We start from the raw sequence: 26,860 nt of genomic DNA, 5'->3' as shown, positions 1-26,860 counted from the left end.
ATCGTTATCATTTTGCTGCTGGTGAAGCTGGGGCTAACTTTAATATATTTGTACACTGCTTAATGCTTTCTTAATACATCATAATTCATTGGTTGATTTATATTTTGTATTCATGATATGAATCTGCAAAGTAACTAATTTGTTCAAATAAATGTAGTGAGTAAAAAAGTGCAATACTTTCTTCCAAATTGTAGTGGAGAAGTAAAAAGTAGCATAAAATGGAAATAAGTAAAGTACCGTTTTTTTGTACTTTCCACCTATGATCAGATTGTCCTTAGCAACGGTCTGTAGAGAGAGTAATATCAAACCTTAAAATGATTCAAATGTACCAATCAGAATCGAGTATTCAACCTTACCCTGTAATAAATAAATAAATTGATGTCCCTTCAGGTCAGCTTCAACCCTCACAACAACACGCAGCTGTGTGTGAGTGGAGGCGGTGTGTTGAAGCTGTTTCGTTACTCAGAAGGAGCCCTGAAGCAGAGCAGCTCCCCCAAAGTGGAGTCCATCTTCTTCCTGTGTCACAGCTGGGTGACGGAGGAGAGAGTGATCGCCGGGACAGACTCAGGACGCCTGCTGGTGTTCGAGTCTGGAGATTTGAGGAGAGAGATCAATACATCGGGGCAGGAAACAGACAGGTGAGCTGGTGGAGTGTTTACTGTGATAACACTGGTTATTCACTCATTGGTTAGTTTCGCTTCTGACTGTTGCTCCATTTTACAATGAAATACAAATGAAAACGGGTTAATAGAAAGAAAACAGGACAAAAATATTACAAGTTGAAGTCCAATAATAGATCAAACTAAAAATATAATATAGACTCAAGATATAGCTGCAATCTATGAAAGAAAGCCCATCATGTCAAGCTGGAAAATGGTAGTCCTTATGTCACTGTTCTTATATTCAAACCACTCCACTATGGTTTTGGTTTCCTTCACTTTGTTTTTCTCCCTTTCAGTAATTCCCTGCTCAGACAAGTGGCCATGAAGAAGATGAAAGACTCTGATGTGGATGAAGGTGTCTCTGTTCCTCGCATCACAGCCATTTTGTCTTACTCTAAAGGCTTTATATGCTCCTATGGTGCCGGCACTGTTTGTCTCTTTGAAAAGACACAGGAGGACGGTTATAGAAGGACCAGAGACATACGGGTACGTGTCAAAGCAGGTTAACAGTGTTACTGTGTGTGTTTCCAAGTGATTATATGTGTGTTGTTGTCCTTCAGATCCCAGCAGACAGCAGTGATCTGACCCCGGCTGAGAGTCAGCTGATTGACACGATGTGTTTGAGTCCATCAGAGGAGACTCTGGTCCTCAGCACCGACAGAGGACAGCTGTACAGCTTCAGCCTGTCCTCTCTGGACATCAACAAGGTGACGTTGTTTGTGAAAAAAACTAAAACCGTCCTTATTGCTATGATCTAAAACACTTCAATCTTTTCTACCCGTGTCAAACATTTGTTGTCGTTTTATTAATGAAGGGCTATTTTACTACTAGGATAATTTTGCTATGATGTCCTCCTCCAAAACCTCCACCCACCACTATGAGATTAGATTAATACTACTTGCTTGTTTATTTCTAGTATTTTAATTTGTATTGTACAATGCCATGTCTTTTTATGCTGCTGCAACACAAACATTTCCCAAATTGGGGTCAATAAAGTACCATCATATCTTATCTTATCTTATCTTATTAGATTCCTGTTTATCGTCACTACACAGAATACAGCGAAATTCAAAGCATTCCCGATGGTGCAATCACACATAACAGACAGTATAAGTATCATTTTGACAATACAAGCTAAAACTTTTAATATATAATATATAAAGTGACTATAAATTGGACCTATGATACATTGAACAGTACGCTTCAAAACAACATTACCATACAAACACAAGAACAATACGGTCAAGGCAGTACAACATGTAAACAAGTCAGTAAGTTATTGCACATGTATTTATCAGTGCAGTTGATAATTACAAAACTAGAAATTAATATGTGTTCTATAAAAACGGTATGAGGTAGAATATAAGGTGCAGTTGGATGTAAACTCGTCACCAATTAACTATTTTAATTAAATTGCCATTTGTAATACTTTTTGACTTTTCTTTTACAATGTTATTCTTAACAGCAAATTGACCTAAACACCTAGCGATTTCAGCATGAAACAGATTTAAAGTCTTTCTTACATCCCATCCATTGCTTCGTTGCCACATTCAGCCCATTGTCCTCCTTTACTGTCCTTCTTTCCATCATGTTCTCCTCATAAAAAACACTTCCCCTTGACTTGAAATCATGTTATAATAACCCTATCCATCAGGAGGAACCTCATTTTGAGTTCCTGTCGCAGTCCTTCCACTCAAAGTCCATCACTGGTTTATCCGTCTGCATCAGAAAGCCTCTGGCAGCCACGAGCTCTCTGGACCACTCTGTGCGCATCTGGAACTACGAAACAAAGTAAGAGACCCTCACAAACCAACCAAACCAAGTCTCTTTTATCCAGTCTTATGTTCACGAGCTTTTTGCTGTTTCATTAACACCCCAAAATGCAGCAAACATAGAGATAAGATACGATACGATAACACTTTAATGGTCAGATCAAGTCTGAAATGTGACTTGCATCACTGCAGCTCCATGTGTAACATCAACAGACAAATATCAAGACACAAACAACAAACATTTAACATAACAGCACAATCACTGAGAGAAAAGCTGCTCATTTGATCTGGATTCAGCTCTGTGTTTACTGAGAGGATTGACTGGAGCACAAAGGATGCTTCAGTCTGATTTTATTGATCTCCATTAGATGGTAGCAGTTCCTATTCTCTGTTCAGAGCATGCTTTGGGTCCCAGATGATCTTGTTGGACAGCCTCACAGGTTATTATGGTCTGCTGAGTCATAAAGTCTTTGACAGGGTGGACCAACAATCTTTGAGCAGATTTTTAACAGGTGGAGCCGTTTTGATTTTTAAGCAGTTGACAAACTGGTATAATACTCTGCTGTGTCTCTCCTTGATTTGTCCCCAGAGTGCTGGAGCTCTACAAAGAGTTCCCAGAGGAGGCGCTCAGCGTGGCTCTGCATCCGACCGGCCTCTTCATCCTGGTGGGATTTTCAGACAAACTCCGGCTGATGAACCTGCTCATCGATGACATCCGAACCTTCAAAGAGTTCGCTGTGCGCGGCTGCAGAGAGGTGGGTTACGTCTGCAGGCCTGCAACCTTTCTGCAACCTTTCGCTGCTGTGCTCTCAGTCTCCCTAGATTCAAGTTTCAAGGCTTTTATTGTCATGTGTACGTAGCTACAGTGTAGATATATCAATGAAAATCTTAGGCTCCTCCAACAGTGCAACACAATAAAACAGATCAAATAGTAAATACAAATAAAATAGAATATAAATAGTGCAAGGAGAGTCTATATACAAGTAATTGGAATATGATATATTAGATAAATAATTTGTAAGTTGCAAACAGATTCCTGCCTGTTGGAGTCAGCTGATAGAGGTGTTATTATAGTGCTTTTTCTTGTTATGCACAGTGTTGATTATTCTCTCAGAACTAGCTAAATACATTTATCTGGGGTAGAGATCTTCAGAATTAGTTTGGCAGCCGCTGTGTTTTTGAGGCCAATAAGAGACGGTGCAATGTTATTGTTTGTGCTACACTACGGTGATGTTGTTTATATGAATGCATCTTCTAAATGACGAGGCTCTTTGGATAACTGACGATAAACCATCAGTGTTTTCCATCAAGGTTCCTGCTCTCCTCCAAGCCCCCAGGAAGTGCGCCGGACTCTGAGGAAAATATTTGTTGTGGCCAAACGGCGGTACTACACTTCCGTATCAGTCGCTGGGCCCGGAAACACTTTTTCCCATTGACTAATATTGGGAAAGAGACGTCTGTAAATCGTTGCATAATTTGTTTGAAACTAAATAAACTACCCAGTATGAACGTTTGTATAGCCCTTATTAAAAACATTCGGTCATCAAGTTGTAAAATGCGCTAATAACGTTATTCTGAGAGTTATTTTCCTCGGCATTATGAACGCGGATCTAACCCACGGGACCGCGCCGCCCGGCACGTTCATGTGACGTGTTCAGTACTACATGAGTTTTACCTTTACCCATGGATGCACAATAAGAACGGATTATATGAATACTTTCGTGACGTTTCGCTCTCTCAAAAGTTGGGCCATTTTGTCTTCATGCGCCAACGAGTAACTCTCATAGGAATGAACGCGGCCCCGCCTCCCACGCTGTATCCAGTTCTTATTATACATCTATGCTCTCCTCGTGTCTCTCTGAGTCTCCATTGCTTCAGAGGTTTCCATCACAGTAACGTGTGATGACACTTTGCACACGTCTGCACAGCCCTCCACTTTAAAATATAATTCACAGTATTTAACCATATATAGTCATTGCCCTAAGTGGTTTTGTTTTTAAGCTTCCTAGGTTATTTGGATAGTTACATTTACATTTGGTGTAAATACTTGTCTTGAGCATCCTTTTTTAAGGCTAAATTGTTTCTTAAAAATACTACCTTCCTACCTACTTTGCAACTTATTTTGTATTTTCATTGTTTATGTTCGCACCACCAGATACCAAAGCAAATTCCTTGTATGTGTAAACGTACCTGGCAATAAACTTGATTCTGATTGTCACACAGTAAAACCATTTGATGCTCTTTTGGCCTCCTTGTTCACTTTCTCTCTCTCCACGTCTTAGTGTGCCTTCAGTCACGGTGGACACATGTTTGCAGCTGTCAATGGGAACGTCATCCACATCTACTCCGTCACCTCTTTCGAGAACATCCTCAATCTGAAGGGCCACAATGGGAAGGTGAGTCAGGCAGAATTACTTTCTTCAAGTAAGTGTCAACAAATTAAAGTTCTATGTCTTTTTCTTCATTCAACTCAGTGTAATGGCAATTTAGGTTTTCCAATTACCTTTATTATGGTTGCCATTATTTCACAGGTGAGGGTAGAGAGGGATCTTTACTCAGACAAAAAACTGCACATTTTCCGGTTGTTGGATGCAGTTTGGTTTGATATTTAATATAAGAGTTTGTACAATACCAAGGTTGAATCTGCCAGTGAGTTGATGAAGCTGTTAGCATCTGTAGAATCTGGTCCGAATGGTTTGCTCTCGCTCTTCCTGTGCCCTTTCCCATGACCAATGTCATGAAAAACAAAACCCTCTCTCTTTTCCTCCGTACCCACATCTCTAAAAACGGGGGAACAACGGAGCTGATTCAGATTTGCGTCCGATATGACGTAATATCGGAAATGTGGGCTGGCTTTACACCCACGGGCCTATCAGAAACAATGAGTGACGTGTTTTGGACGTAATATGGTCTTTGTTTACATTAGCAAGCATCGCTAAACACTCAGAGCTAACCTGTACTGGAGAGAATATGTGTGAAGAAGCAGGAAATAAAGAAAATAACTCACCTTGTGGTAAACCTGAGAGAGTTTATCACAAGTTTGAGCTCCATACTGTTTCAGAAATAATCCTTGATGTGGTTTGGAACATGATGGCGTTTAATCACGGCAGCATTTAGCTGAGTATCTCGGTAGAATTCTCATACCCAGAATCAGCGTTTCTCTAACAGGGCTGAAACAGAGGGATATGAGGGATGTCTAGAATGCATGATCTGTTTGTATTTTGAGCAAAACACTTCATAGACATGTTTTTTATATTTTTTTTATATATCTGAGACCCATAATATATGCCTAAAAATAGCAGGATAGGAGATCTTTAAGGAGATATGAGAAGGAGAATTCATCAGGGGCCTACACTACGAAGCTGGATTTTCGCTTAGCCGGCTGACTTCAGGGAAAACTCGGGCTTTCCGGTCCTACGACGCTGGTTCTCTTTTTAGCGGGCTAGCTCTCCATGGTAACTTATGCTGAGCGGCTAACCTCCTCGGGAGGAGGTTAGGTTGCAGGCTAAGAGATTAACTCAGTGAAAGCACCGCCTGCTGACCAATCAGAGCTCCGTGTGCGGAGTTTAAAGCGATCAATTCATATTACAGGATAGAGGAAATACAGAAAAACTGCCGTTGCAGGAAAGACGGCCGGCAAAAATCAACTGACTGTGTGAACGTGAACATTAATAGAATATCCCCTCCCATCTTCAGAGCAATCTGACTATTATAATATTAGCGTTAAGAAAGCTTACTTAAATATCTGCCACAACATAAGTAACCGGATCAGAGTAACATTAAGTACAGTCCGCGGCACTGTGAGTGCAGACGTCGATGTGTCCCATTATCATTCATATCATATCACATCATAATGTATCATATATTTCCTTATCTGAGTCAGCTGAGCCGTATCTGGCCGTGCAACACTCACAGTGTCACATACTGTATGCAGAAGTATTATTTTAAGCAACACATTAAGTTGACGAAACACTGGAGTCAAATGTAATTAAAGTCAGATCGTGTCTTGGACGGGGCAGTGATATCATAAACCTGTTAATGTACGCATTCAAACACTTTTTCTGTTACCAGCTGTATTCACCTTGCAGGTGCAGCTATGTGGCTTTGATCCTGGATAAAGTGTTTAAGTCATGGATGTTTAAAGTTTAACTTCTTCATATTTGACTAATATTAAAGTTCACTTTTCATTCAGGAAGTATGACGCTGCGCTGTCAGTACGCTTGTCCGTGTTTGAGATTGGTCGAATGCTCCAAATACCACCCCTTTCATGTGAACGTGCACCTAACTAGATAGGACACGGCTGGCTTGAGCGATCCACTTGATAACCAGCGTCGTAGTACAGTTTAGCGAGAGCGCGTATGTTTTGGATTGGGCCAACCGGCTAACTCAAACATATCCAGGTTAGGAAAATCCGGCTTCGTAGTACAGGCCTCTGGTCTTAGGAAAAGAGGCAGCGGTGCTTAGAGAATCAGATGTTATTATGATGTGTGTCTGCTGTGGGAAAACTACATTTCTTTTCTCCAGGTGCGAGGCATCGAGTGGAGTCTGGACGACGGCCGGCTGGTTTCGTGCGGGATGGACGGAGCCGTGTACGAGTGGAACGCTCAGACGGGAACACGAGAGTCAGAGAGCGTCCTGAAGTCCTGCAGCTACACTGATGTCTCCTTCTCTTCAGACGGAAAGACCATCCTGGCTGTGGGAACGGACCTCACACTGAAGGAGATCCAAGACTGTCAGGTCAGTAAGAACACTGCAAAGCCTCTGAGTTTCATCACTTAGAAGGACTGGAAGAGAAAAGAGCTCCCTTTCCTGTAGTGTGTTTATATAGGTTTCTGTGCATGTAAATGGTCTGCAAAGGCTAAAATTCCAAAGTTAGGCTAAGGGGCGGGACATCTCTAAGCGGTTGACCAATCACAACAGAGCCGGCCAGCTAACCAATCAGAGCAGACTGGGTTCTGGTTTCAGACAGAGGGTGAAAAGAGGTGCTGCAGTATGAGAAAAATAAAGAGCTTTTTGAACATTAGAGCATGGAGACATGTCACAAAATTCTAATATGAACCTGGAAATGATCATAATATATCCTCCTTATTATAATGTTGTTGAGCAGGGAGGTTTTAAGAAGGATATGACACATTTTTACCGGCATTTTCTTTTAAAAGTGGGCAGTTTTAAGAGTTTTTCCTACATGTGTCCACTTAAGCAAAATTGTCTCATCAGATGTAAATAATCAACAAAATGATCCAATAGCTAAAATGTATCCATTGCCTTTTAATGACTATTATAGGAAGTAATATAATATATAACTGTGACAGGGTTCTATTTGTCCGTTTGAAACATAGGCTTAGTCGGTTGATTTAAGCTCCAAAACTTTATTTATAACAGCAGCAAACAAAATATATACTGTTTGATAAAAGTGAAACAGTATAACTTAAATAAACAAAATCAAAGTTACCAAATTAGGTTGTCTATCACTCATGGAGTAAACACATTCTAGCTGTTGCCTTCACTGCAACAATCTCCTGAATGAACTTCCAGGGCCAACACCGTCCCTTTTGAACCCATAGCCCCTCCCCACAGGCTTACCGTCAACAGGTTACACAATTAACTCAAAACCACATTGTCAACATAAATGTAACCCCTCAAAACGATCCGACCCAAACATAAACAGGTTAACTATCTCATAACACAATCATTCCCCATAATTAATAAACGCAAAATAAATAATAAATTGCATGGTTCATGACATCCTATTTAAATAACGGAAGTGATGCGCCTCCGTCTTTTCCACATTCCCTTTGCTGGGGAGACGGCGGCGAAACTCCGTTCGCTGCTTGTCACGCAAGTATTGTGTAATATAGTTAAATGTATGTTTAAATAATTGTAGACTCACAAGCGTGCACTCATGGTCGCACTACAGAAAGGGAGGGGGAAAAGGGACGTTTTAGTGATGATTTATTTATTGACGAACGGAAGAGAGCAGGGTGTGTGTGATGTGTGTGATGTGTGTGTGGGTCAGTCACTCTGTGATCCGCTCCGTCACAATAACTAACACAGTTAAAAGCAATTGCATTCTCCTTGCACATTTCTCATTGCTAAATATCCTCTATTTGTCCCTCAAGAAAAGTGATATTGTTATTATTTCAATCAGGAAAGACTTCATTTTTTGTTTAAAGAACATTTATTGACACATGCGCCATATGATAAATGTTAAAAGTCTTTGGCTAGACGGGGAAATGCAGCCGTTAAAGAGTAGGCCAATGATGAGCTGATTATACGCAGCTGTAGAGTGAATGAATATATACCCAGTCTTCCTGAAAGAACTCGCGCTGAGCTTCATTTTGTGTTTTCTGTGGTTGTTCAGGTGCTGAGGGAGGTTCCTGCTGATGAGGTCGCTCACACGGCTGTCGCTGTGTCTCACTCCGGCAGAGTCGTGTTCACCGGGACGCCCAGAGGAACCATCAGAGCCGTGAAATACCCGCTTCCTCTGCAGAAAGACTGGATCACATACCAAGCTCACTGTGGCCCCATCACCAAGGTCAGACTGAGGCTAAATCCATCATCTTTGATTCAAGTTTCAAGGCTTTTATGGTCATGTGTGCATAGCTATAGTGTAGATATGTCAATTAAAATCTTAGCTCACAGGCTCCTCCAACAGAGCAACACAATACAACAGATATAATAGTGCAAGTAAATAAAATAAAATAGAATATAACAGAAATAGTGCAGAATAGTCTATATACAAGTAAATGGAATATTAATATATATATAAGTTGCAGCCAGGTGAATGTTATAGATGTACTTTCAGAAGTTCAGGTGTTTAACAGTCTTATGGCCTGTGGGATGAAACTGTCCCTGAGTCTGGTGGACCTGAATGTGTTTTGATGCTTTTTTGGGAGTTAACCATATAAAGAAAAGTCTGATTTACTGACTCTGTGTGTGTTCAGATGGTTTTGACGTGGGACGATCAGTTCCTGCTGACAGCGGCTGAGGACGGATGTCTGCTGATGTGGAAGGTCGTGGATAAAGAGGGTCGAGGACTGAAGAGCAACCGACAGATCATCCAGACTGAAGAGATCCTCGTCACCAAGGCAGACCTGGAGGAGAAGGGTGTGGTGTGTGTGTGTGTGTGTGTGTGTGTTGTGTGTGTGTGTGTGTGTGTGTGTGTGTGATGTGTGTGTGTGTGTGTGTGTGTGTGTGTGTGTGTGTGTGTGTGTGTGTGTGTGTGTGTGTGTGTGGTGTGTGTGTGTGTGTGTGTGTGTGTGTGTGTGTGTGTGGTGGGTGTGTGTGTGTTGTGTGTGTGTGTGTGTGTGTGTGTGTGTGTGTGTGTGTGGTGTGTGTGGTGTGTGTGTGTGTGTGTGTGTGTGTGTGTGTGTGTGTGTGTGGTGTGTGTGTTGTGTGTGTGTGTGTGTGTGTGTGTGTGTGGTGTGTGTGTGTGTCGTGTGTGTCTTGTGTGTGTGTGTGTGTGTGTGGTGTGTGTGTGTTGTGTGTGTGTGTGGTGTGTGTGTGTGTGTGTGTGTGTGTGTGTGTGTGTGTGTGTGTGTGTGTGTGTGTGTGTGTGACGTTTCAGTGACGTTTCAGTTATTGATAGCAGGATAAACGTACTGAGATGAAAAGTGGACATCATAATTTATTTTAATGGTGGTTTATTTTGTAGCACATGCACCAGTCTTAACCATCCACTTCAATAGGGACAGTCGCAGCATGCAGGGCTGACAATTATAATAAAGTTGAATCTAAACTAATCTAAGCTATCTAACAAGCTAGCTAGCAAACGTTAGCTATCTACTTTAGATGCTAGCTAAAGTTTGCTACCTTTCTAACTAGGAAGCTAGCTTAAGTTAGCTACCTATCTCACAAACTAACTAGCTAACATGAGATAAATAAGGTCTTTGTCAAGCGAGCGCCGGTGTGAACTAAAGGCAGATAGAAAATACACTTCAAGCTACAATTAGGAGATCACATTATACAAAATAGCACTCTGTCTACGTTCACACCTTTTTAAAGTCACAAATGGTATCTGTTGCAGACGCAGAACATGCTGGAGCTGAAGCTGCGTCTGGAGGAGCTGCAGATGGAGAACGAGTACCAGCTGCGTCTGAAGGACATGAACTACAGCGAGAAGATGAAGGAGATCTCTGACGCTTTCACACAGCAGATAGACTCTCTGAAGATCATGCAACAGGTTAGACTCTCTGAAGACTGTGCAACAGGTTAGACTCTCTGAAGATCATGCAACAGGTTAGACTCTCTGAAGATCATGCAACAGGTTAGACTCTCTGAAGACCGTGCAACAGGTTAGACTCTCTGAAGACCGTGCAACAGGTTAGACTCTCTGAAGACCGTGCAACAGGTTATTCTCTCTGAAGACCGTGCAACAGGTTAGACTCTCTGAAGACCGTGCAACAGGTCAGACTCTCTGAAGACCGTGCAACAGGTCAAACGATCACAGCTTCACTCCATATACTCTCAGTAATGTCGCAGCGTAAAGTCAAATGTCTTCCAGAAACTAACAATGTGTTTAAGACACATGGAAAAGGGCCACATTAATAGGCATAAACAACCCAGTCTCACGGCATTTCGTGTTATAGTCACGAAATGAATCTATTGATTCGTGTTCACGATTTTGCCATTTTTTTTCGTGTCACACAGAACGATTTTAAAAGCAATGTATTTCTATTGGTAGTATGTTTCGTGCCTGCACCAAATAATAACAAATTAGAAGGAAACAAATATTTGAAAAATACAGATTTCAGTATTCTGAGGCTCTGAGCCCCCTATTCTTTTCCTCGCGGACGGAAAAACAAGTCCGACATTATACGATTTAAAATAAAAACAATAATCGTGGCTTGATATTGAGTAAGAACATGTTTTTATGAACCACACAGCTTCCGATCTTCCAAGACCCGACCGGACAAAAAGACGTGTTGCAGGCACGAAACATACTACCAATAGAAACACATTGCTTTTATCGTGATGGTGAACACGAATCAATAGATTACATTTATTTCGTGACTATTACACGAAATGCCGTGAGACTGGGTTGGCATAAACGTAATGTAGTTATCTTATTAACAGCTGCAGCTCTTAAAATGGACCAGTTCATAACATCATGTTTTCTATTTCTTTTATTATGTTTTTTTATTGAAGAACAGGCAGAATCACACAGGGGCACAATTAAGACACTGATCTTCATCCATTTTCAATTGTTTGAACAAACCATCACCACCCCCCACCCAGTTTAATACAAAATAAAACACATTGGTTCCACGTTCAGATATATAAAATAAAAACAGTTACAAAAAATAATATTAATAACAATAAGTAAATAAAAACAGATCAGTTAATATAAATAAGGTGATGAATAACATCATGTTTTCTGCCTATTGACCATGATTATCAACATTACATCATTGTCTAAACAATGTATTAATGAAAGGCTTTTATTGTTTCTGAATGACATGTTCTGTGCCTTCAGGCCATGAAAACAGAGATGGAGAAGCAGCAGCGTGAGAACCAGATGAGCACTGCAGAGATCTCTGAGAAGCACTCTGAAGAGCTGGAGGCTTTAGGTAAGACGAGGACAGCAACTTCCTTGAAATGTTTAAAAGTAAATTAAAAACATATCTTTGGGTTAACTTTCAATTCTCACTGGTATCACTGGTGCTATACCAAAAAGTGTATTATTATTATTATTATCACAACAATCAATAAATATGTGTTTCTTCATCACACACACACACACACACACACACACACACACACACACACACACACACACACACACACACACACACACACACACACACACACACACACACACACACACACACACACACACACACACACACACACACACACACACACAGAGGAGTCCTACAGCCAGAAGCTGATCACGGAGCATGAGAGGTTCCAGGATCTTCAGCGTGAAAGCGAAAGGATGCAGGAGGACTTTGAGAAGGAGCTGAAGGACGTGGAGGAGGGAAGAGTGCACACTGTGGAGGAGCTGAAGCAGAACTACGAGGCCAAGCTGGAGGAGAAGGATCTGGTCCTGCTGCAGGTCAGTGAGATGACTTAAAGGTCCCCTATTATACTGTTTTTCATCAATATATTATAGGTCTCAGATATATACAGAGCCTGTCTCTGATTGGCTGAAACACCAAACAGATCATTGCAGCATCCCATAATCCCCTCTGTTTCAGCCCTGTTTCCAAAGTGCTGATTCTCTGTCTGTTACTGTAGATGAAAATAGGAGCCCCTCCCCACGCCCCTCTGAGAGAGATTTGGTTACAAAGAACTCAATGGTGCTCTAGGAGGAGATTCAGGTGATAAGGGGGGGGGGGGGGGGGGGGTTACCTTGTTGGTGATTGGCTAATGGTTACACAAGACAAAACATCGTTATGACATCATAAAGTGGCCAAAATCTGATCAGCTCATTTTCAGACAGGTTTTTATATAAATGGATCAGGACAAAAAGAGAGAGAATCTTTGTTCTTGAAACTTTCAGAGTCTCTTTACACAGAGGGGACACATGTTGATGTAGAGGAGACATGAAGAAGAGGGGGACACATGTTGATGTAGAAGATGACTATGTAGAAGAGACATGAAGAAGAGGGGACACATGTTTATGTAGAAGAGACATGAAGAAGAGGGACACATGTTGATTGTAGAAGAGACATGAAGAAGGGGACACATGTTGATTAGAAGAGACATGAAGAGAGGGGAAACATGTTGATGAAGAAGAGACATGAAGAAGAGGGGACACATGTTGATGAAGAAGAGACATGAAGAGAGGGAAGACACATGTTGATGAAGAAGAGACATGAAGAAGAGAGGACACATGTTGATGTAGAAGAGACATGAAGAAGAGGGACACATGTTGATGTAGAAGTAGACATGAAGAAGAGGGGACACATGTTGATGTAGAAGGAGACATGAGATAGAGGGGACACATGTTTGATGTAGAAGAGACATGAAGAAGAGGGACACATGTTGATGTAGAAGAGACATGAAGAAGAGGGGACACATGTTGATGTAGAGAGACAATGAAGAAGAGGGGGGACACATGTTGATGTAGAAGATAGAGGACATGAAGAAGAGGGGACACATGTTGATGTGGAAGAGACATGAAGAAGAGGGGACACATGTTGATGTAGAAGAGACATGAAGAAGAGGGGACACATGTTGATGTAGAAGAGACATGAAGAAGAGGGGACACATGTTGATGTAGAAGAGACATGAAGAAGAGGGGACACATGTTGATGTAGAAGAGACATGAAGAAGAGAGGACACATGTTGATGTAGAAGAGACATGAAGAAGAGGGGACACATGTTGATGTAGAAGAGACATGAAGAAGAGGGGGACACATGTTGATGTAGAAGAGACATGAAGAAGAGGGGACACATGTTGATGTAGAAGAGACATGAAGAAGAGAGGACACATGTTGATGTAGAAGAGACATGAAGAAGAGGGGACACATGTTGATGTAAGAGAGAGGACATGAAGAAGAGGGGACACATGTTGATGTAGAAGAGACATGAAGAAGAGGGGACACATGTTGATTGTAGAAGAGACATGAAGAAGAGGGGACACATGTTTGATGAAGAAGAGACATGAGAAGAGGGGACACATGTTGAATGTAGAAGAGACGTGAAGAAGAGAGGACACATGTTGATGTAGAAGAGACATGAAGAAGAGGGGACACATGTTGATGTAGAAGAACATGAAGAAGAGGGGACACATGTTGATGTAGAAGAGACATGAAGAAGAGGGGACACATGTTGATGTAGAAGAGACATGAAGAAGAGGGGACACATGTTGATGTAGAAGAGACATGAAGAAGAAGGACACATGTTGATGTAGAAGAGACTGAAGAAGAGGGGACACATGTTGATGTAGAAGAGACATGAAAAGAGGGGACACATGTTGATGTAGAAGAGACATGAAGAGAGGACACATGTTGATGTAGAAAGACATGAAGAAGAGGGGACACATGTTGATGAAGAAGAGACATGAAGAAGAGGGGACACATGTTGATGAAGAAGAGACATGAAGAAGAGGGGACACATGTTGATGTAGAGAGACATGAGAAGAGGGGACACATGAAGAAGAGGAGGGGGACACATGTTGATGTAGAAGAGACATGAAGAAGAGGGGACACATGTTGATGTAGAAGAGACATGAAGAAGAGGGGACACATGTTGATGTAGAAGAGACATGAAGAAGAGGGTTTTGCATAATAGGTGACCTTTAAAGGAAGTAGAAGGGACACCAAGATGTTGTTTTGTCCACTGTGTTTGTGTGAAGTGTCAGGAAGACGCACAGCAGCAGATCAGAGAGTTCAAAGAGATCGTGAGGCAAGTGGAGGAAGACGAGGAGAGGAAGATCCATGACATCCAAATCAAGTATGAGAAGAAACTACACACGGAGGAAGAAACCACCACGAGTCTGAAGGGAGAAACCAGTCTCATGACTCAGAAGGTGAACAGATCCTTCTTCTTGTTGCATCTGCACAAAAACCTTTCCCTGTCATTCTCTCTCCGTCTCTAAAATATGCTGCGAGTGTTTCTACTTCCAGGCTGAAGACTTTTCTTTTTGCCGCTGCTTTTAATTGATATATTAATATCTCACACTGCACTGTAACTTTTATTCCTGTACCTGTGTTATTCATGTTTTATTATCTTTGCTTTTAAATTAGTGTTTTTAAATGCCATTTTATAATATGTTTCTTTATGCTCTTAATGTCTTTCATTGTCGTAAAGCGCTTTGAACTGCCTTGTGTTGAAAGGTGCTATATAAATAAACTTTGCCTTACTTCCTGTGTGACTGTGTGACTGTGTGATTGTGTGACTGTGTGTGTGACTGTGTGACTGTGTGTCTGTGTGTGATTGTGTGACTGTGACTGTGTGTGTGACCGTGTGTTTGATTGTGTAATTGTGTGACTATGTGACTGTGTGTGTGACTGTGTGATTGTGTGACTGTGTGATTGTGTGATTGTGTGATTGTGTGACTGTGTGATTGTGTGACTGTGTGAACAGTCCTTCAGTCTGCAGAGACAGATCGATGAGCGCTGCTCTGAGATCAAACATCTGAAGCAGGAGCGGCAGAGGCTTCTGGGTCTGATCCGCTCGCTGGAGAGCGACATCGAGGATCTGAAGAGGACCGTCTCTGGACACGAGAAGACCAGCCAGGACAAGGTGGCTTTAGACTTAACATTCAAATCCAGCATTGGTTTTGATATACAAATAAATACAATTTTGGCCGTTTCCACAATCATATAATAATGTCATGTTTTATCCTAAAGCTGTTGGTTTTGTTCGATATTCAAATCAAAGTGCTGTACAGGGAACAAATATAAAATAACAAGATAATGAAAAATAAGATAAAAAGCACAATAACTAGAAACATATAAAAACACATACAAATATCAAAATGTTATGTTCAACTAGTATTAAAAGCCAGAGCTTGTTCCTGCTCTCCTTCTAGCGCCACTTCTTGCTCTGATTACTGGCATTTAAAGGCGGGGGTGTCTCCGGACAGTTTTAGCTCCAGCTTCGTCTGATTATGAGCAATCTCAGGTCCATCAGCATGCTGGAAGTAAAGGGGTTACAATCAAACAAACAAAAACAAATCAAAATAAAAGCATGGGAGAAAAACTATTTCAAAATCACACAATAGATCACATTTCAATTAAATGCACTAAAGAGAATAAAAACACCTACATATATATGTATTGTTTTTTTTTGCCGTTTTCACAATGATTCAATATTATTATGATTTATCTGGGTCTCTGTAGTTACATTTAAGGTTAAACTAACGGCCCGTCCACACGGCAGCGTCCCGTGCTTCAACGGAGACGCTTCCCATTCACTTTGAATGGGGTGATGTCACGCTTTGCCGAACTGCATTGTGGTTCCGTCGCTTCGCTTTGCCTCCGTTGCTCGCTTCGAAAGTTGAGAACAGTTCAACTTTTCAAGCTTCGACGGAAGCGTCAGCCAATCAAATCATATGCCAGTACAAGCTCTCTAGCCAATCAAACCGCGTGCTTGTGTGTCCGGGGCGGGAGATTAATGTGATTGGTTGTTGGTCGCACGCCAGACACGCCCACCGGCTAGCTTCAACACATGCTGCCGTGTGGACGTACTGTTAGAGAGACTGGCAGAAATACATAAATAGACAAACAAAAAGATTTACTGTATGAATCACAAAAAGTATAAACATAAGACCCTGAAAAAAGTAAAGGAATTAGACTAAAGGCTTCCAATTAATGCAAAATGTAAGGTTTTTGGTCGGTGGGGAGAATATTACCTTAATTGGTCATAATTTGTCTTGAATAAATGTTAAATGAAATGAATATTTTTATCTAAAGTAGCATTGTGAAACTCAAAATACTGAGTAATTCCTTTTAAAAAAAAAATGTATTTGATAAATGCTAAAAACCCGGATAGCGAGTGTGCGCAGAATATTGATTTAAAAACAAGTCCTAAATCTAATTTGCCTTAAACGATACAAACCCTGTATTGACAATGTCTGTATGTAGATAATGAGAATATAAGCAATTTTTCATTTTAAGTGAGTGAGTCCTAAAACTCCTTCCCCCCGACAGGACAAGACCATCTGCAGCCTGAAGAAGAAGAACCAGGAGCTGGAGAAGCTGAAGTTCGTTCTGGATTTCCAGCTCAATGAGATGAAGAACCAGACGGAGCCTCAACAGGAAGACATAATCGAGAAGAAGGAGTGCATCCATCAGGTCTGAGATCAGGGAGAACGTTTTCTAAAAACTAAAACAGTCATTGTCCAAACGTTAGTGACCAGGAGCTTAAAGTTAAAGGTCTCCTATCATGCTAAATGCACTTTTTGATGTCTTTTATACATAAATATGTGTCCCCGGTGTGTCAGGGAACTCACGCAGCGTCAGAAAATAAAACCCTCTCTTTTCCTCCGTACCCAAATCTCTAAAAACGGGGCTACAACGGAGCTGATCCAGATTTGCGTCCGATATGACGTAATATCTGAAATGTGGACCCACGGCCCAATCAGAAACTGCTTTCAGAAACATTGCCCGACTGTTTTGGACGTAATATGGTCGGTGTTTACATTAGCATCGCTAACACTCAGAGCTAACCTGTACTGCAGAGCATGTGTGTGAAGAAGCAGGAAATAAAAAGGAACTCACCTTGTGGTATAACCGGCAAGAGAGAAAGCCTTTGAGCTCCATACTGTTTCAGAAATAATCCTTGATAATCCATGATATGGCGTTTCATCACGGCAGCATTTAGTTCAGACAGTAGCTGCCGGGTCCCGCATGAGCTCAGCCCCTCCTTTTTTATTTTGTATCAATTTATTTTTATTTGTTAAAGCTTTATACCCAAATCAGCACTTTTGAAACAGGAAGTGAAATAGAGGGATATGAGGCATGGCTAGAATGGGTGACCTGTTTGGTATTTTGAGCAAAACACTTCATAGACATGTTTTTTATATATTTGTATATATCTGAGACTATTGCCTAAAAATAGCATGATAGGTGACCTTTAAAGTAACTTGTAGTAAACAGAGGTGGGAAGTAGTGGAGTACAAATACTTTGTTACTGTACTTAAGTACATTTTTCTGGTATCAGTACTTTACTCAACTTTTTACTTTTACTTCTTACATTTTTAACCCAAATACCTGTACTTTCTACTTCTTACATGTTGAACACAAATACCTGTACTTTCTACTTCTTACATCTTGAACACAAATACCTGTACTTTCTACTTCTTACATGTTGAACACAAATACCTGTACTTTCTACTTCTTACATGTTGAACACAAATACCTGTACTTTCTACTTCTCACATGTTGAACACAAATACCTGTACTTTCTACTTCTTACATGTTGAACACAAATACCTGTACTTCTACTTCTTACATGTTGACACAAATACCTGTACTTTTCTACTTCTTACATGTGAACACAAATACCTGTACTTTCTACTTCTACATGTTGAACACAAATACCTGTACTTTCTACTTCTTACATGTTGAACACAAATACCTGTACTTTCTACTTCTTACATGTTGAACTCAAATACCTGTACTTTCTACTTCTCACATGTTGAACACAAATACCTGTACTTTCTACTTCTTACATGTTGAACACAAATACCTGTACTTTCTACTTCTCACATGTTGAACCCAAATACCTGAACTTTCTACTTCTTACATGTTGAACACAAATACCTGTACTTTCTACTTCTTACATGTTGAACTCAAATACCTGTACTTTCTACTTCTTACATTTTCCAAACAGGCTGGTTCCTTTAGTTTGAATGTGTGTTTGGTGGCGTGATCATTATTATTTAGAGTCATTGCGTGCCTATTGATTTGAACACGATCCGTGTATCCATCATTTCCTGGTCTTCTCTAAAGAAGAGGGACCAATGAAAACGTTGTCATGTTGCCGTTGTTCAGCATGGAAACATTCATTAGCTAACAATGACATTATTGTTCTATTAATATAAAGGGAGGTCAGGTACTCTTTAAAACAGCTGCTAGTTATGGGTACTTTTTACTTCAGTACATTTCAAAGCCCTCTTTACTTTTACTTGAGTAAAGAAGTTTAGTCAGTACTTCTACTTTCACCAGAGTATTTTTAAACACGAGTATCTGTACTTCTACTTGAGTAAAGGATGTGTGTACTTTTGCCATCTCTGGTAGTGGGTAACAAAGACACTGTGAGTCTCAGAGAATCTGTTTCTCTCTGCCTGCATGGTTTCAGTGATGAGATGTTTCGTGTGTTTCAGCTTCAGGAGGAGCTGGTTCAGATCGATAAGAGCAACACTCAGCTGAAGCTCAGCGTCTCCGAGCTGAGGCTCAAACTGAGGACCAGAGACAAGGAGATGCACAAGGAGGCGCAGAAGGTGAGAAACACTTTCAAACACTATAGAGGTTACATCATGATACATGCTGCTTTTCCCTAGAAACAGATATTAGATATTGACTGGAGCTTTGTTTGTTTTCCTCCTCTCATAGAGGCAACTGTGTCACATGTTTGAATTGTTAACACCCGCACTGTGTTTCTCTTTCACATTGGAGTATTCCACATTACATTTATTAGCAAACCTGTAATATTTGATGGGAATAGACTATTTTTTACAAGAGTGTAGACTTCTTCATTTCAATCAGGAGAGACGGTTTGGATGTAAGAATACATATTTATTGCCAGGAATACACAAATGAATGTAATGGAGTTTTGGCGATTAGGCCCCGTTGTGCAGGAGTATCATTCGGGAGGTGAGAACCGATCCGATGAAACCCCCCGGGGTCTAGACACTGGTGGTGGTGAATGGATAGTTGGGTCGGTCTGAAGGGGAGTGGCTTAGCTTGACCCTGGTGGTGGTGAATGGATAGTTGGGTCGGTCTGAAGGGGAGTGGCTTAGATTGACCCTGGTGGTGGTGAATGGATAGTTGGGGTCGGTCTGAAGGGGAGTGGCTTAGCTTGACCCTGGTGGTGTTGAATGGATGGTTGGGGTCGGTCTGAAGGGGAGTGGCTTAGCCTGACCCTGGTGGTGTTGAATGGATGGTTGGGGTCGGTCTGAAGGGGAGTGGCTTAGCCTGACCCTGGTGGTGTTGAATGGATGGTTGGGGTCGGTCTGAAGGGGAGGGGCTTAGCTTGACCCTGGTGGTGGTGAATGGATAGTTGGGTCGGTCTGAAGGGGAGGGGCTTAGCTTGACCCTGGTGGTGGTGAATGGATAGTTGGGTCGGTCTGAAGGGGAGGGGCTTAGCTTGACCCTGGTGGTGGTGAATGGATAGTTGGGGTCGGTCTGAAGGGGAGTGGCTTAGCTTGACCCTGGTGGTGGTGAATGGATAGTTGGGGTCGGTCTGAAGGGGAGTGGCTTAGCTTGACCCTGGTGGTGGTGAATGGATAGTTGGGGTCGGTCTGAAGGGGAGTGGCTTAGCTTGACCCTGGTGGTGGTGAATGGATAGTTGGGGTCGGTCTGAAGGGGAGTGGCTTAGCTTGACCCTGGTGGTGGTGAATGGATAGTTGGGTCGGTCTGAAGGGGAGTGGCTTAGCTTGACCCTGGTGGTGGTGAATGGATAGTTGGGGTCGGTCTGAAGGGGAGTGGCTTAGCTTGACCCTGGTGGTGGTGAATGGATAGTTGGGTCGGTCTGAAGGGGAGTGGCTTAGCTTGACCCTGGTGGTGGTGAATGGATAGTTGGGTTGGTCTGAAGGGGAGTGGCTTAGCTTGACCCTGGTGGTGGTGAATGGATAGTTGGGTCGGTCTGAAGGGGAGTGGCTTAGCTTGACCCTGGTGGTGTTGAATGGATGGTTGGGGTCGGTCTGAAGGGGAGTGGCTTAGCTTGACCCTGGTGGTGGTGAATAGATTATTGGGGTCGGTCTGAAGGGGAGTGGCTTAGCTTGACCCTGGTGGTGGTGAATGGATGGTTGGGGTCGGTCTGAAGGGGAGTGGCTTAGCTTGACCCTGGTGGTGGTGAATGGATAGTTGGGGTCGGTCTGAAGGGGAGTGGCTTAGCTTGACCCTGGTGGTGGTGAATGGATAGTTGGGGTCGGTCTGAAGGGGAGTGGCTTAGCTTGACCCTGGTGGTGGTGAATAGATTATTGGGGTCGGTCTGAAGGGGAGTGGCTTAGCTTGACCCTGGTGGTGGTGAATGGATAGTTGGGGTCGGTCTGAAGGGGAGTGGCTTAGCTTGACCCTGGTGGTGGTGAATAGATTATTGGGGTCGGTCTGAAGGGGAGTGGCTTAGCTTGACCCTGGTGGTGGTGAATGGATAGTTGGGTCGGTCTGAAGGGGAGGGGCTTAGCTTGACCCTGGATCCAGAAGGACAGGAGGTGATAAGGGGTGGAGGAGGGTTGCGTCGAGTCACCTGAAATGACAGCTGTCAGAGGGGAGAGCAGATTTAAAAGGGTTTAGCGGAGCGCTGTGATAGGCTTGTGAGAATAGAGCGAAGTGATTGGTTAAGCTGGGGAGTGACGCCCCCGATCACTTATTGAGAGGAGAGAGAGTAGAAACATAGAAATAGTAAATGAATCAGTAGAGACGGTCTTCCTGGTTGAACTTGCGCTGAGCTTCATATGTCAAAGCAGAAAAATTATGATGACAGGGATGCAAACTCATCAGGTATGAAAAAGGTGACAAGGATCCGACCCCCCCGACCCCACGGAATATCGGCTTTAAAATGAGGAATAACAGAGGATTTTAGCAGTCAGAACAACTAAAGCAGTTAATAATAACAGAAACTCCAAAGAGTCACATCTAATAGAAATATATAAAAGCATTTATTTTAATTGTGTAGCAGTCAGTTTATAATTTTGGCAGCACTGTTGAGCATTTTGAAAATGTATTTTCATGCCTCTGTGCAAGGCTTAGTCTTTCTATCTTTATAGCCAGTGGTGTAAAGTAAGTTCATAAACTCAAGTACTATACTTGGGTACAATTTTGAGATACTTAATAATAAATTAATTAATAATTAATTTAATTTATATAGCGCTTCTCATCTGCCAAGACAAATCTCGAAGCGCTTCACAGCAAAGGACACTGATACAATTTGAGAGACTAAACAAATAATAATAATAATACAAATTAAAAATTAAAACAAAATTAAATAAAAATTAAATATAAAATTAAATTAAAATAAATAAATTAAATAAAAGTCCGAGATAGCGATAAAAATGGCAATACTCCAGGTGTACCATGCTCAAAGTTTATTGGAAGGCCTGCCGAAAGAAGAAGGTCTTATGGCCCGTCCACACAGCAGCGTTAAAAAAATGTTGGAGGTGGGCGTATCTGAAGCTTGGGGATTTTTTGCGAGCAAGGCACCAACAACCAATCACATGAATCTCCCGCCCGCGACATACGAAGCAAAAAAGCCCGAAGTAAACTGGATATAAACTCCCCAAACAGGCGAAAACCTACCACTGTCTCTGCCACCTCCCTCCATGCCTGGCTCCTCCGGTTTGTATCCCGGTAGGTAAATAGGGACTGGTCATAAAGCACCGGGTGATTCCCTACCGCTAATTTCTCCTCCATTTTTTGGAATATGAGGAAATGACCTGCGGTATGTCTCTCCCAGCATACACGCCGTTTGATTGGCTAGCGCTTGAACTGTCAGATTTGCATACACAGGATTTGATTGGCTGACGCTTCCACCTCAGCTTCAAAAGTTGAACATTGCTCAACTTTGAAATCCTGAAAATCTCCGCTCGCCTGCCCACAATGCAGTTCGGCGAAAAGTGAGGCAAAGTGATGTCACCCCATTCAAAGTGAATGGGCAGAAGTGTTCCAAGATTTTTTTAACGCTGCTGTGTGGACGGGCCGTTAAGGCCGTCTTACTTGTACTTTATTTAAGTATTTCAATGTTTTGCTACTTTGTACTTCTACTCTACAGTTCAGAGGTAAATTGTGTACTTTTACTCCACTACATGTATTTAATACCTTTAGTTACTTTACAGATGTGGATGAATGATGTGAAATATAATCAAGTGTTAAATCAGACTTTAGTTCCACCTGGAGTAAATCCACAAGCTACCCTGCAGTATACAAAGTCATTCAAACTAGCTGCACCTTTACCAGCTTTGAGAACACTTTCATGATCAATCATTATAAAACATATCATATATATTATTCTGAAATGGACCAATCTGCACAATGACTACTTTTACTGTCGCTACTTTCACTATATTTTGATGAGAATACTTTTCTACTTTTCCTTGAGTATCATTTTGAATGCAGGACTTTTACTGTAACAGAGTATTCCTACACTCTGGTACTTCTACTTTTACTCAAGTACAAGATCTGAGTACTTCTACTTTTACTCAAGTACAAGATCTGAGTACTTCTACTTTTACTCAAGAACAAGATCTGAGTGCTTCTACTTTTACTCAAGTACAAGATATATACTTATACCACCTCCGTTTATAGCCTATGAAAAAAACTATTTGAAAACGAAGACTAAAGCTAACGTTAGCAGATAGTGACAATGTATGCTAGTTAGCTAGCTCAACGATAATATTGTGACAGGAACACTTTTCAGTGCACATCACGCTCTGCCGCTCCAACAGGGAGCTCTGCTCTGAACACCTGAACGGCCCGTTCTAACAGCTGTTCACCAGCGGTCCAGTCTGTGCCACAGTGACTCCGGACCGCACAGTTAATATTAACGAACGCACCCGTAGGTAATGTAGCTGCTGAAGCGAGACCCTCATCCCGGAGCAGCAGAGCCTTATTATACATCCATGAGCAGAGCCGACAGGCAGGAAGACTCGAGCACACAGCTCGCGCTTCATTATAATATATAAAAAAAGAACACCATGCGTGTCATGATGGCACATAACAGCTCGCGGCCGCAGATTACTCCGGGTCCCAGACCCCCCCATACCCCAAAAATATTCAATCACACAAACGACCTATTTTGGATTCAAAACGGCGAACTTCGCCGAAAGGTGACAAGTTTGCATCCCTGATGATGATAGCTTCATTTGATTCGCTGCTAAGCAGAAGGGGATGGACAGTAACACAAAATGGTCTTCATTAAAGAAGATACTCACTTTATTTGTCTAACTGATGAAACATTGTGTTCATTTATATAACTAAATGCCAGGAGAAGTTGAAATCAAACTGATTATTTTGGCTCGAAGTTTTCCTTTAACTTTAAAACTAATTTATGCACCGCTTTGTTTCCAGTGTAGAAATTATTAAAGACCCCAATAACTCTTTACAGTTACACATTCCCAAAAGAAAGATGTGGTTAAAAAAATGAAATATCCTAAATGTTTTGTGCGTCCAGGTGAAAGACCTAGAGACACATCTCCAGCGGCTCAAGGCAGACCTCCATAACTGTGTGGGCTTCATCCAGGAGCCCAAGAAACTGAAGGAGAGCATGCAGACGATCTACGCCCGATATGTAGCTGACGGGGTGAGGGTTCAGAGAGAACTCTTTAAAGTAGAGACACTACATACTGATATACACCTGAACATCAGCAGGAGAGGACTATTTAAAGTAGAGACACTACATACTGATATACACCTGAACATCAGCAGGAGAGGACTCTTTAAAGTAGAGACACTACATACTGATATACACCTGAACATCAGCAGGAGAGGACTATTTAAAGTAGAGACACTACATACTGATATACACCTGAACATCAGCAGGAGAGGACTCTTTAAAGTAGAGACACTACATACTGATATACACCTGAACATCAGCAGGAGAGGACTCTTTAAAGTAGAGACACTAAATACTGATATACAGCTGAACATCAGCAGGAGAGGACTCTTTAAAGTAGAGGACACTACATACTGATATACACCTGAACATCAGCAGGAGAGGACTCTTTAAAGTAGAGACACTACATACTGATATACACCTGAACATCAGCAGGAGAGGACTCTTTAAAGTAGAGACACTACATACTGATATACACCTGAACATCAGCAGGAGAGGACTATTTAAAGTAGAGACATTACATACTGATATACACCTGAACATCAGCAGGAGAGGACTCTTTAAAGTAGAGACACTACATACTGATATACAGCTGAACATCAGCAGGAGAGGACTATTTAAAGTAGAGACATTACATACTGATATACACCTGAACATCAGCAGGAGAGGACTCTTTAAAGTAGAGACACTACATACTGATATACACCTGAACATCAGCAGGAGAGGACTCTTTAAGTAGAGACACTACATACTGATATACACCCTGAACATCAGCAGGAGAGGACTCTTTAAAGTAGAGACACTACATACTGATATACACCTGAACATCAGCAGGAGAGGACTCTTTAAGTAGAGACACTACATACTGATATACACCTGAACATCAGCAGGAGAGGACTATTTAAAGTAGAGACACTACATACTGATATACACCTGAACATCAGCAGGAGAGGACTATTTAAAGTAGAGACACTACATACTGATATACACCTGAACATCAGCAGGAGAGGACTATTTAAAGTAGAGACACTACATACTGATATACACCTGAACATCAGCAGGAGAGGACTATTTAAAGTAGAGACACTACATACTGATATACACCTGAACATCAGCAGAATAGGGGCTCCTAAAGAGTGCAGGGGTTAAATTCGGTCCCAGTCTCATTGGGAGTCTGCTTGTGTTGTTTTCTAGGTGGAGCAAAGTGGCGTAGAAGAAGAAATTCAGAGGGCTTTCTGTCGGCAGCGTGATCACCTGGAGAAAACTGTCAACGGGCTCAAGACCAGACTGGCCAAATCTGCTGAGCAGCATGAGCAGGTCTACGTCAAGATCATGAAGGTAAGACATGCAACAGATTTAAAATATTGGAACAATCCTAGTCTATAGTTGTATTCACATGACTCGTCGCCCCCCCCTGCAGGAGAACGTTGGTCTGATCACTGAAATCAATGAGCTGCGTAAGGAGCTGCTTCTGCAGAGAACTCAGGTCAAAGACTACAAATCCCAGCTGTCCGTCTTAAAGAAGTCCAAGAGGTCGCGTCCTAACTCTGAGGAAGGGACGAAAAAAGGAGTCTCAGCGTGAAGAGGTGGAGTGAAAAACTCAGAGTGACTCCCAACTCCTCCACCGTGCAGAAAGGCCTTCATCGACACAATAATACCCGTCAATGATTTGCATTTGTTAAGCTTGTATTATTTGTATAAGATTAAAAATGTATCTTCGTCAGCAAATCACTGTCTGATTTATTCCTGATTATAAAACGGACAAGTCAAATCAAGCAATCTGATTGGTTCTTAGCCGTGATATACTGAGCGTATACCACGGGTAGAATTGTAAGTTACTTTTCACAACAAGTCAGTATCCCTCCGCGTCTGAGAAAAACAATATACAGTTGGGCTGAAAAGCAAACTGCCTGCAGTTTGCTTTTCAGACTGGAACAAGAAAGCAGCGGAGAAGTAACGGGGCAGAAACCCTCCTTTTTACGCAACGGTCCAGACATAGACATCAAACGGCAAAAACATATTCAGTGTGCAGTTCCTTTGGCATTAGGGCAGGGATATCTAGATACTTTCCAAGGTTTGACATAATGAATTGTGCTACTTTTAAAGCAAGCAACGATGTTTTCAGATCTGTAATCAAAAAGGTCCGCAAAAACATTTAAGATTAACTTCGACCTCCGGGGGGGGGGTGTCTTACTATGGAGGAGTGGATTGAGGAGTGCCTATCTCCAGAACAAAAAGCACCTAAACGACGACATGCAGAGCTACGTGAAGAGCAGGTCGACCAACTGGAAAAGTACCACCATTCAAAAGCTTTCTGATGCGGGTCTTGAAACAAAGCAGAGAAATGATGACCGTTAGTGGCCACAGGTGCGAAAGCTCTCTCCAGAGCTACTGGAAGCCGAATCTCGGGGACCGGAGAAAGTGGAGCAATATTCTCGCCACGCCAAGCAACAGCCTAGAACAACCTCAGCCTATACAAGT

At 41.9% G+C, this 26,860-nt stretch overlaps 1 protein-coding gene across 1 annotated transcript in view; it reads left to right on the top strand.

Moving 5' to 3' along the window:
* The window catches only part of cfap57 (cilia and flagella associated protein 57), a 36,318-nt gene extending 10,258 nt beyond the window's left edge, over positions 1 to 26,060 (top strand). The window contains exons 3-21 of the mRNA XM_034121849.1: positions 391 to 638; positions 959 to 1,148; positions 1,223 to 1,369; positions 2,317 to 2,453; positions 3,024 to 3,189; positions 4,717 to 4,830; positions 6,959 to 7,171; positions 8,796 to 8,969; positions 9,379 to 9,540; positions 10,461 to 10,616; positions 11,910 to 12,003; positions 12,301 to 12,491; positions 14,739 to 14,912; positions 15,470 to 15,628; positions 17,038 to 17,181; positions 19,215 to 19,331; positions 24,218 to 24,346; positions 25,574 to 25,717; positions 25,800 to 26,060. Coding sequence (XP_033977740.1) covers positions 391 to 638; positions 959 to 1,148; positions 1,223 to 1,369; positions 2,317 to 2,453; positions 3,024 to 3,189; positions 4,717 to 4,830; positions 6,959 to 7,171; positions 8,796 to 8,969; positions 9,379 to 9,540; positions 10,461 to 10,616; positions 11,910 to 12,003; positions 12,301 to 12,491; positions 14,739 to 14,912; positions 15,470 to 15,628; positions 17,038 to 17,181; positions 19,215 to 19,331; positions 24,218 to 24,346; positions 25,574 to 25,717; positions 25,800 to 25,961 — 3,021 coding nt within the window. The 3' untranslated portion in view covers positions 25,962 to 26,060. The remainder of the gene's footprint in view (positions 1 to 390; positions 639 to 958; positions 1,149 to 1,222; positions 1,370 to 2,316; positions 2,454 to 3,023; positions 3,190 to 4,716; positions 4,831 to 6,958; positions 7,172 to 8,795; positions 8,970 to 9,378; positions 9,541 to 10,460; positions 10,617 to 11,909; positions 12,004 to 12,300; positions 12,492 to 14,738; positions 14,913 to 15,469; positions 15,629 to 17,037; positions 17,182 to 19,214; positions 19,332 to 24,217; positions 24,347 to 25,573; positions 25,718 to 25,799) is intronic.
* Positions 26,061 to 26,860: the final 800 nt, after the last annotated feature.

The sequence above is a fragment of the Trematomus bernacchii genome, unplaced genomic scaffold, assembly GCF_902827165.1.
Source record: "Trematomus bernacchii unplaced genomic scaffold, fTreBer1.1, whole genome shotgun sequence".
Classification (NCBI taxonomy): domain Eukaryota; kingdom Metazoa; phylum Chordata; class Actinopteri; order Perciformes; family Nototheniidae; genus Trematomus; species Trematomus bernacchii.
The sequence above is the reverse complement of the archived record's forward strand: the minus strand, read 5'-3'. Positions and strand labels throughout refer to the sequence as shown.